The sequence below is a fragment of the Halyomorpha halys genome, unplaced genomic scaffold (assembly GCF_000696795.3).
Source record: "Halyomorpha halys isolate HHAL.00 unplaced genomic scaffold, Hhal_1.1 Scaffold303.1, whole genome shotgun sequence".
In the NCBI taxonomy this organism is placed as follows: Eukaryota; Metazoa; Arthropoda; class Insecta; order Hemiptera; family Pentatomidae; genus Halyomorpha; species Halyomorpha halys.
This window is the reverse complement of record NW_027115075.1, coordinates 663231-675541: the sequence shown is the minus strand read 5'-3', so window position 1 is coordinate 675541 and position 12311 is coordinate 663231. Positions and strand designations below refer to the sequence as shown.

Here is a 12311-nt window from a genome sequence, read left to right as displayed (position 1 = left end):
AATTATAGTAATACAAGTAGCTGAAAGGGGTCACTCAGTTGTGAACCAGGGTTTCAATAATATAAAATATGAACTTATGAGTTGGTAAAGTTCCATGAATTATGACAAATAGGCCTTCTAGATATTTATTTACCGTATTCTATGTTTATTTCCCGACGAAACAAATGTTTTTAAACAACATTGTTTAAATTGTGGAGTTTAGAAGTACAGCTAGTCTGTTCCTTGATATCATGAGTATTCTCTTTATCAATACTGTAGAAATGTGTTAGTTTGCTTCTAATAACATTAGTTCACTAAATTTAAAAGTTTAGTGTGGCACACCAGAGGTGAGAGAGAGTTTTGGTTTCATCTTCTGTTATTTAATGTTAAATATCGTGCCTCAAAATTTTATAGCTAGATTACTATTACTTCTTCTCGAAGCATAAGAGTAACTGTTACCATAAGCTTACTCAAATTCTATATGTGATCAGATCAGTTTTAATTATTAATTGTTATTTAATTAGCTCTTCCTTAATTTAAATTTTTTAAAATGTAATAAAAATTAGAGATTATTCGCTCCATTTTGTCCTATTGATCGTCCCATGTTTGCTTTATTGTCTAATTGTTTTTCATTTTTAACATTCTTTCGACAAAATTATTTCAAACCTATTTAAAAAGTATGTACCTATTTGCATTTATTCTGGTTTTGATTCATATTGAATAAAAATGTCTTTTTTTTATTTTTTATTAAGGTTTCTACATTTAAATGTTTATTATGTTATAAACGATAATTGGCCTTTTTGATAGAATTTGAATTTCTCCTATGTTTTAGTGGTCTTTTCTTTGATGATAACAGCCTTAAATTGCACCAGCTCTTTTTTAGAAAGTGATGCAAAGTCTCCCTACGTACCTGTAAACTTTGTTCCATTTTCTGTTAGAATTAATTTAAATACATAGATATCAAAACTGTAAACTAGCTGCTTTTACTCTAAAAAATCTGAGGTATGAATTACAGGCTTTTCTGACTTGAGTACTTCGATGAAAAATTGAAAATATCAAAAGAAGCTCAAAATCTGGTGCAAAATAACCAACTTTTAGAGTATATCTATAAGAAGTTAAACAGGGGTACAATCAGTGGAGAGAACACTAATAAGTGAACTTTATTGATTAATTATTGTGCCACTATTTCAACCTGATGAAGGCTGAAACATTCTTAAATTAAGACTATGATTAGAAATGTTTAGTTCCCCAATTATTGTCTATGATTCTTTAGCAGATTCCTGATAATTCTCTGTTGCTAGAATTATCAGGAATCTGCTTTATTAAGAGTCTATGTTTATTTATGGTTGATTATTAAAAAAATAATTATCAAATTGAAAAAATATATATATTAACAGTACGAGGTAACATAAACAAAATCTTTTTTATATCCTTAGTGACATAATAATCTGACATCACATTATTTATTAAACTATCCATCAGATGGTAGAAAAATGCCGTGAAAGAGGTGAGGAACATGTGCTTCCACTTCTGCTCTGGCTACTTCCACCATTGTCTTAGCATCTATCACGACAAGAAAATCTTTTTGTCCTTCTCTGAGGTCTGTCACACCAGCAAGAAGGATGCCACCATCTTCATCTTGACACCTGGGATTGGCCACAAACACAGGCTCACCAGGAATAGCATCATCATTCTCCTTCCATGTCAATACTTCACCCGTTTCAACATTCACTTTGACTATCTGAAATTGTAGGAAAAGTTAAGAAATTTATTGATGCAAGCTACAATAATACATATTTTTATTATCTTGAGGGCAGTATATCTTAATATCCTAATCTTCCAGTATATCTTTATTAATTTATAATAATTAGATAATGTACATCCAACATGAAAGAGTAAAACTAAAAAAAACATTTCGGTAGGAATGGTAATTGTAAAGAGGCAAAGATGTACATAGAAGTCCCCCGAGTGTTTTCCTTAGGAATATTGCAGAATATCTATTGTGTTTATCTATTTGGTCTAATATTTAAGCTTTAGGATAATACCAACCTAATATGGGCTATCTGTAGCCAAGGAAGTTAAGGCGTTTACCTTAGCAATGTCGTAACTGCAGCAGCACCGGTTTGAATCTGGCCTAGGAGGTCGACTTTTAACGGTCCCACGGAATGAGAATTTGACCTCCCACCATGGTTAAAGTAGAGACGTAAACAAAATAAAAAGATACTAGCTCAAGTTTTGATCTAATGGTCTTCCATCATCATCATCATGATCATTCTAGATGCACAATATATTACCTGATTTTTACTTTTATGTGATGATTATGATATAATGTATATAGGAATATTTTATACTATAAGTGAATTTATAATAAATTTACTTACACACGCTCGATATACACTTAAACCAAACAGCCCTGTAGCATAGAAATATTTGTACTTTCTACAGAAAAATGCTGGATTGATATTAGGCAAGTTGAAGTTGGGTTCAGTAAGGATAGCACCATTCACAATAATTTTATTCTTTATCCTCATTGCGCTGACTCTTTTGTCTCTTTTTATGAGATTTTCTTTTTCTGGTAAGCTCTAGAAAGATTTGCATTAAATTAAAGTAATAATGCTCTTTAATTATTCAAAAGAATGTATAAATAACTATGTTTACCTCGAGGTTATCGACTAGTGGTAAAATGTATCTTCTTGCAGATGCTTTGTCATTGAGGGAGAAGTCTGCATTTCTGAGGTACTTCAGGTGAAGTTTAGTTAGAATTTCAGAACTATCATGTCCTATGAGATCTATGATCAACTAAAAAAAAATATTTATTTCTTAGGGTACATTGTGATTTTTTCTTGGTGTCAATAAAATTTATTTCTTATCCAATGGTGACTTTGTAATGAGAAAATTTTCAGAGGTTTTAACAAAAGTGAAAAGGGCTATGGAAATTATTAAATATGTTTTTAAACATTATTAAACTAAAATTTTATGCTTTTGTCTGATTTAGGTGGCCTTAAATGTTTCTTACACTTCATTTTTAATTTTCTAATACTTTACCTAAGAGCAATTCCAAGATTATTGGTGAAAAGTTTTATTTGGAATACATTCTATACTTAGTGGATAGATTTATAGACAAAGCTAATTTAGTATTGAATTATGAAATTTACCTCACCGTTGTCTTCATAAGCATTGCTAATGTGTAGGAAGAAAAAAGCTGACTGCGACTCATAAATAATTGGTTTTATTTCTCCACTTACTTTATCAATTAAGAAGAACCTGTTCTGAAAATTATCAAATTCAATTATTATATTTGTACTTCTTATTTTTATACAAGTTATGTTTATAGTTAAAATATTGATGTTTAATCCTTGGTTAAAATCTTCATGATTATATTAGATTGATTTCTTGAATGAAACTGAATATATAATTAATTAAAAGTAAACAAAATTACTGTTAAATGATTTAGTAAATAACTTAAAATTATTTATGTTTCTTTTTAACAATATATTTTTTGTTTTTGGGACTGGATATAATAATTTTTCAAAAGCCATCATTATAGTATAACTTGATGTCAGTATCGTAGTATCATCATTATAGTATAACCGATGTCAGAGAGCTTAAGAATACCTGCTCAGTACAGTGCTCCTCACTCCTCCAGAAACTTAACAAGGAGGCATGGCTCTATGTCAAACTGTAGTTGGTTATTAATTGTTTGGAAAGGTCAGATCCAATAGGAACTACATTGTTTGAGCCCAATAATTCCAATCTTCAGCTTTTTAGGAATATTCATATTGTCTAATGTCCAGTAGAGCTGTGGTAAGGTTATAGTATGCTGATTTAAAATCAATTAAAAGGTGATATATGACTTTTTTTTGCTCCTTGGATCTTAGTAGGAGAAAATATGGTCTATGGTTGATCTACCCTTCCTGTACCTAACTTGGTACTTGTCTATCTCCCTTTCAGCATAGGGGACGTCTCTCAAAAAGGTATTTGACAATACCTTGTAAAGTACTTGAAATAAGAACGATACCTCATAGGTTTTGTATTCCATCTGGACACCCGTCTTGTGAAGTGAACAAATAATACTTCACCACTAATAATTAATCAAGATCAAGGAAGATTTGAAGCCAACCATATAAGATTGCCTTTTCTAATATGAAAGATATAATATAAAATTATTCTAGAAATAAAATTTTCTTATTGTGCTGCGAAGGTTGAATAATAGTACTGGTGAAGATGGGGATGGGCAATTACATGGAGTGCAAATCCGCTTTCTATATCCAAAGACCTACAATGGAACCCTTTTTCCTCCATATCAACCCTGGTCTTTCTAATGAAACTCAAAAGGGATGACTATTAAATGGAGGAAACCTTGTATTCTAGGAAAATGGTACCTTAGTGACATAGTCAGAGCGTGCTATCTAGTGTAGGGCAGTCTATGGTGCTAAGTCCACTCTAGTAGATGGTTGTCAATAATTGCTCCAGAAACTTTTAGATGTATTTGGTGTCTGCAGTAGCCTGTGAGAACTCTGATGATCAGTCAGAGTTCATTTCTATTTAGGCCTTGAGCCACTAGACTGTATCTAGTCACAATATTGCAATTATAGTGAATTATGATAACAACTATCTGTTAAAAATTTTAAACATTTATTAAAACCACAACATACTTAAGCCCCTTTTATGTAGTCGAATATAGTTTCATCAATATATTGACTGTCTGAGGGGTGTGTTGTAACAATATTGACATTTATACACCATATACCCTAATGCAGCTTCAATAATAATGACGGTGGGAACGGCTATAGATAATTACTGATTTTGTTTATGATATTATGACACTATAAAGCAGAAATTAAATGTTCCTTTACATGAATATACCTTCTCATGAGGAATCCACTCCATGCACTCCAATAAAGTCCGACCACGAAAATAAGCCGTCATCATCTTCATATTATTCATAAACAGTGGTTGTTCAATATAAATAATCCACCTTTTAGACATTCCAAAGCTGTGGTGATATCCACTGAATTTGGGTATTTTGTTGTCTAGGGTAGCCAGGGTATAACCTTTGCTATATTCTGAAATATTACCAATAGAATAAAATAAGATTAAAAAAAAAGAGTGAAATTGAGTCAGATTTCAAACTGAGAATTGATTCCTGTGAAGTCAGAAATGGGACTTTGCTGGATGATATAAAATGTATATTGGAGAAATAACAATGACATTTCACAAAGAAAGTACAGGATTGTTAGAACAGAGTTAAAAAGAGCCTGATGGTTAGACTGTCCAAGCTGAGGAGACCTGATAAAAATAAGGGGAGTTCTCAAACACTGGGAAGGTTTCCACCTTTGAACTAATGGTAAAAAAAAAAACTTATACTTTGAAACTGATCTAGAATACATACAAAAAATAATATTTAAATATCATTTTCCTTCTCATTTGTCTCTTTGGTGTAACTGATTGATCAATCTGTTACACCAAAGTGACAAAAGTTATATTGTTCACCTCAGAACTCCAAATGTTTCTGTTTTATTTGTATAACATAAGATTTACAACTCTTTTAATCTACTGTATCTTATTAATAAGTATTGTATTTAAAACTTCAAATGCAACGCCTGAAAAAATCCTACAATGGGAAAAATGACTCAATCTTGCATAGATTTGCTTATTTTTTTGTATCATTTATTAGGCTATATCAGTGGCATAGGAAAGTTTTGCTGCCGCCTAGTTTAGGTATTTAAATTTAAAAGACTAAAATATACAATATTCTAAAGAGCTTTTTAGTAAGAACAATCATATTTATCGTGGATTGAACATCTTACAAGTAAAAAAGTCATGAAATGAAATTGCTCAAATTTTTACAATATATTATTATTTAATCTGAAATTTGGCAGCCCCTAAAAGTGCCGCAGTTGGGGAAGTACCACTACGCCAGCCGGTGGACTAAAAGAGAAATCTGGCATTGCAACAGCATTGACAATCTAAAATCCATCCTTTAAATTGTCATTTGTTCTTCAGCCACTGTATTGTCAAAAACTGGTAGAAATAAGTCAACACGGTTAGAAAAAGTTTGAAGAATTTACATGACAATGGGTCAGAAAAGCATGTAGAAAATATACAAAATTAGCTACTAGCATTTAAAAGTTAATAAAACAAAGGTATATAATCATAACGAAAATGAATGCCAACAATACTATCAACTGATGACAAGCGAAAATTATAGTTCATAAATACAAAGTTCATATTTTCGTGTCTAAAGGTAACAAAGAAAAATCAGATCTATCGAATTCCCTTCCAGTAAACTATAAACTCTAATTTGAGAAGAATTTTTTCTTACCTCACCTAATTGAAATTGCTCGGGACAATTCAGGTTTATAGAATTGAGTCATTTCATTGGGGAAATTATTGCAGCCATTAGATATACATGAATGTCAAATATCTTGATAGCTATGTTTTAAGGATTGCTTATGAAATGTTTGGTAAAACTTAGAATTTTGAAAAATGAAATTATTTTTGTATTACCGAGCCCTGGTACCACTGTTTGATTCGAAGGTTTGGGTATTTTGATAATTTGACATTTAAATCCGTTAGAGAACGCCGATCCTATAGTATATGCGGTCCCGTCTTCATCGACCAACACGTGAGAACACAATAGGTTCACTTTTAATAGGGAGGCCGCATTAACCTGAAATTTAGTAAATTTATTTACAATTTATTAACAAATAGATGCTACAATAAATATATCAAAAATGTATACTTTTTTGTTCGTAGAAAGATCATTAGGATCTAAAATCCTCTGGGTGGAAGACTCTGTTGATAAGTAAATCGTATTCCCTAATTTGAATATATTATTGCCAACATTGTCGGTTAATTCTGGAACCTATCAAATTTGTGTAGAAATTAAAATACATAACTCCTTTTGTTTAAATACAGAAAGTTATTTCAATATATGCAACCATGTTTGAAACTATTTTCTGAAATATGTTCTTGCTTGTATCAGTGTGCGCTTTCGTTCCGAGTTCTGTGTAGACTGGCTTCCCAACCTCATTGAATTTTCTGTAAGCATCAGAGGCGACGAACCTTTTGCTGAAGGTGACCTGAAAAAATTTCATTATCAAAATTTCAGCTTATTGATTTCTATAATTATATTATCATTATTTGTAAGGTTAACTAACTATCAGAGGCCGACAGGACTAATAAGTTGTTACTCTTTAAGGGGATACGTGATGTTTTGAGACACGGATTTCCGATTGTTAGCTAGGACAAGTAATCATAAGCCGCCTCCCCCCCATGACGTGGATAGGAGAGGGTGTGGTCAGCATGTGAACGGTACAACCTCACCGGGCAGTTTGAAATTGTGCCGAATGTTCTTTCATACAGTTGGAAGTTAAAAAACAAGACAGCCTCCCACAGAACTTACCTGGCCCTCTTTAAAATTTATTGAAAAAGGAATAGAAGTAAAAAAAAATTAGATTAGAAATTATTATTAAAAAAAAACAGTTAACATAAATAAATGCTCATGGCCTAGCAATACAGCCTTGGTATATAAAATAGTAAGTATGTAAAATCAGAGAGTATATACACAAATTTTACATTTATTCAAGACATTAAAATTTAAGGAGGTGAAAAATAGCTGATGTATCAAGGAGATTATGGAAGAGGCAAAGAGGACAAGAAAGGAAACATCGAAGAAAGCAGTTCTTTATGATAGAGTATAAATATCGAATGGTTGGGTCCTAGTGCTCAAGAAGAGGATGTAAGGAGTAAGTATGCAAGGAAAGGAATTCAGTGCTATAGGAAGGTTTATTATTTCTTAAAGGAAAAAAAAACAAGAAATATTGACGTTGGAAAGAAGGATAGGGTTTGACTTTTATTTCGTGGCGGACCCACGGAACAAAAACTTGACCTTCGCTCTATGTTGGCGGACCCACGGAACAAAAAATGACCTTCGCTCTATGTTTATATAGGTTACTTATTGGTCTGATAACCCTCTCATCTAAGTATCCAACCCCTCAATAACTGTTACTTGGGGCTAAAATTCATCTGGCTCCATTGTAAATCAGAGCTTTGATATTTTGTTACAAATGACGGCCGATCACTACATCATATCAGCCGATGTTTGTTTTTCGCTTTCTGAGGAGATAACGAACCCACAACAAACAGGACCTTGCTAAGATAGAGCACGTGGTAGAGATTTCTTACAATTCTAGTTTACTGCTGTATTTGCAAATATTTGAAATATTAGTGTATATTTTGACAAAACTTTATGTCAAAAATATTTTTTTAAAAGGAAAATGTGCTATCAAAATTCAGGATTGCACGGGAACGTCTAAATTCAGATTCTGAACTTTATATCACACTGTTTATTTCCTTTAAACTTTTAAAAATTAGTTTTTATTAAATAATTAAATAGTTGAATAATAATAATAAAAGCTACTACAGTTTAAGATTAGTAATTATTAGCGTTATAAGTTTGCATTTATACCATATGTACAGGCTAAACTAGAGAAACAAGAAGAAAAAATATACATCAATGATAAAAATAATATTAACAAAAAAAAAAAAAATACGAATATGATATCCATAAATCAATATAATTAAAACTGATTAAATAATAACAAAATTATTTTGTTTATTTCCATATTTTAATACGTAATGAAACAATGTGATATTTTTAATCTTCTAATAAATATTTATATATTGTAATTTTATAACATAATTTAATAAAGAATGGTAATTTTTCGTCAATCCAAGCCAAGAACTAACTGTCTTTTTCATTACTTTCATAACTATTCAATAATTTTCTTTAAACTTTTATTGAAAACATTTCATTTGTTTAGCAGAACCAAAACTAGGTGACACTGAACTAAGAAGAACACGGAATTAACTTTTTTTTTTTTTGGTTTTATTTAAAGGCAGTAACCCTCCCTACCAGAATTACCGATTCCTCCGAAACTTATTTTCTGATCGATTATGCACTTCAACAGTTGAGGAAGGAAAAGTAAAATAAAGAGCTTCCTCAGTAATTAATATTTTTTTCTAAGAGTATTAAAACAGATTAAGTATAATTTTAAAATTCCAATATCAAGTTGATAATTAAAAAAATCTTCCAATTTCCACTCTTTCAATATCTAAAATGAGCTAACTTCCTTTTAAAATATTCTGCTGTAAGGAAGGATCATTAAGAAATATTCTTTATTAAAGAAGAGAGCATAATATGAGGAGAAATAGCTCATTATCTTTATCAAAACGAACTTCTGATGAAAACTTCTTTATTGGAAGTTACTATGTTAAAAAGAAATGATGGGTTCAAACCCTTCATGAAAATATGAAATATATTTCCATATGTCCTCTTTTTTATTTAGTTATTTAATTACTTAATGCCTAAAAAAAAGCGGGATATATCAGGGAAACGAGAAAAAATGTGAGAACATCAAAGGGAAACTCTATAACATTGTATCAATTTGCATACAAGTTTTCAACCCTCCAACTCAATTTGGAGGGGCTTTTGAGGTGCTGGAAACCGCAAACAAAATGGAGAAAAAAAAGGCTAAACCTCCGAAAAGCACTTTAGATATCTCCCAAACCAAGAACAAGGGGTTATGAAACGGATCTAAAGTGTATACCGCTACTTTCTTTTTCGAGATTGTGTGAAAGTGGAAAAAAAATAAGATAAAAATAAGAAACTTTTTCTTTTTAACATATTTTGATTGCATAAATATATAATGTACATTGTTTACTCTATTGTTTTGGGATACTCCGTTATAAAACACAATTTTCCTGATACTTATTACACTTTTTCAAATTTCTCTATTTAACATTTTGATAAAATAAACCTAAGGGGGAAAAAAACTCAAATTGGGTAGTATGAAGTATATGAATAATATATAATATATATGTTTAGTTTTTTTGTGATTATATCTACGGATTGTAATTTTAGTGTAATTTCCTATTTCTATTAAATTAAATTAGAGGGTTGAATGAGTTGGTAGAAGTGTGGAAGAAATTATATGCTACTTTATATTTGAAATTCTGTACGATGTCCATGTTAAATTCAGTGAGCATTTCAGATATTCTAGTGCAATATGGATAGTTATTAACAATTCTGAGGCATTTGTTTTTAAATACTTGTATTTTTTTTATATTAGTTTAACTATGAAAACTCCTTATGGGGCAGGCATAAGTTAAGATCGATCTTACTGCTTTATATATTATCGATTTATTTCTATTGAATAATTCTTATTTTTTTGGTTGATGGAAGTTTAAGCCGTCGTTTTGTGGAAATGATGCCTTCATTATACATCATTCATATTATACATTCCAGCGATCAATTAAATAATGAAAAAAAATCAGCATAAAATAATTTTCTGACACACCGATTGATTGCTAGCGATGAAGATTGCAATAAATCAGGTCTTAATCCTTAACGAAGGCTCTTATGCGTCAAAACTGAAAATATATTAAGTCAAAGGTATGACGACTGTTTTTTAATCTCAGAAAAGTATGAATAAATGTCAGTTATAGCTTTTTTAGACAGAGCTCTTCAATTGTTAAACATTTTGCGGATTGTGAAGAATAACCTCTTTTCGGTTATAATTATTATTATTTTTTTAATGTTGAAGTGAAATATCTCTTGTTTTTATTAATGTGGTTTTCAGTCCTGCATTGCCGAAACGTTGAATTTTTAGCTATTTGAAAGCCATAATCTAATGTAGATTACCGAGGACATATTTTGTTTAAATAGTTACGTAGTGATCGATTAATAAAATTTACAAACCACTTACTTTTCCTTTATGGATCTCAAATTTGTAAACAACAGCAAAGCCATCGCACCAATGGTTGACAGTAAAACCTTTGACACCGTCGAAAATGGCAGGGCCTGCTCGAATGTAACTACCGGTCAACCACTCCGGGATTATACCTGAAATCAAGATTTATTTTAGATTGATGTTAATATAATATTAAACAGGCATATACAAGAGAAAACAAATCAAACAGCAAAGGTATATCAAACCAGATGTTATGGAGGGAAGAAGGTAGTTTTAAATTAGTCTTGATACTACCTAGTAGAACCAGGCAATAAATAACAAAAAACTAGTGGAATAAAAATTTTATAGGAAACATGAAAAGGCATACAATAAGAATAAAGTATAGATGTGAAGATGGAGAAAAATCGGGGTAAAGTGAACGGGTTAGGGGAAGTATCCAAAGGGATAAAATATTCCCTTACTCGAAAGATTCGGGAGTGTGGTTCTAACGGAGAGCTATATAATGACGAGTGTCCTATAAGGCATTGGGAAATAGAGAAACATCGGAGCACACTAAGTGCAGCAGAAGCATCCTGTCTCTAAGAGTTCTGAGAGAAAAAAAAAGATAATGTAAAATTACTCGCTTATAAGATCATAAAGTATACGAGCCTATGTGTCGTAGCTAATCGCCTTATTAGTACAAGAGCCGGGAAGAAAAAAGGCAGTTATCTCACCCCAATTTTAGATTACTTTAATGAAAACTATGTATAGTTAATAGTCAAAATTGATGAGTCTGCCAAGTATAGGAAGGGGGAATAAAAAATGGCGGCTGTTCCAAAACCTTAAAAGAACATTAATTTTTCGGTCGGAACTGTATATCTTAAAAACTACCAACAACATTTAAGAGAACGTTATTTAAAGAAGAGTAAATTTACTGAAATATTAGGCCTAAAAGAGCTATTTACGTCCAATAGTTCTCGAGATATAGCTTTTTAAAAAGAAAAAGTTCTTAAAAATCTACTGAAAGATTAGTAGTTAGTTAATTTATTTTGATAAATCTATATCTCAGGAACTATGTGACGTACAGATGTCTATTAGCACTCAAATTAAAGCTAGTTTAATGGACTATAAAGTAGTTTATGGTGTTAAATAAACAGACCCTCCTTAATTTGGCTTTATAGTCGTGAATGTCATGTTGAAAAAAACAAAAACATAACAAACAAATAGCAAATTACAAGATATAAAACTTTATCTCATATTTTTTTAGATGTCTTCTTTAAATGAGCCAAATATCTAGTTTTAAACCAACTGTAATTTTGCTTGTAGCTGATGAAAGACATATAAGAATGTATTTAAAACCTCCATGAGGCATAATCTAGTAACTCAAAAAATGTTTAGTCGAAATCTGTTCGGTCGTTTTCTCAGGTAAATTGGACAAAAAAACAAAACAAACCAACAAAATCAACAAATTACATGTGTTATTTCATTAAGATGGCGAAGTTCACAAATATGGCAACGATTCGATACTGATCATCAGTTTTCATTCATATTTATTGATATACGAATAATAGCTGAGGTGATATATATATATATATA

The 12311-nt window shown here is 30.9% G+C and overlaps 1 protein-coding gene across 1 annotated transcript in view; it reads right to left on the bottom strand.

Annotated features, from left to right (window-relative positions):
• Nucleotides 1–1344: 1344 nt before the first annotated feature.
• The window catches only part of LOC106681006 (carotenoid-cleaving dioxygenase, mitochondrial), a 78936-nt gene continuing 67969 nt past the window's right edge, over nucleotides 1345–12311 (bottom strand). The window contains exons 4-12 of the mRNA XM_014421102.3: nucleotides 10752–10888; nucleotides 6924–7064; nucleotides 6725–6847; nucleotides 6490–6652; nucleotides 4846–5045; nucleotides 3135–3248; nucleotides 2638–2778; nucleotides 2361–2561; nucleotides 1345–1720 (exon numbers count right to left, since the gene is read on the bottom strand). Coding sequence (XP_014276588.1) covers nucleotides 1451–1720; nucleotides 2361–2561; nucleotides 2638–2778; nucleotides 3135–3248; nucleotides 4846–5045; nucleotides 6490–6652; nucleotides 6725–6847; nucleotides 6924–7064; nucleotides 10752–10888 — 1490 coding nt within the window. The 3' untranslated portion in view covers nucleotides 1345–1450. The remainder of the gene's footprint in view (nucleotides 1721–2360; nucleotides 2562–2637; nucleotides 2779–3134; nucleotides 3249–4845; nucleotides 5046–6489; nucleotides 6653–6724; nucleotides 6848–6923; nucleotides 7065–10751; nucleotides 10889–12311) is intronic.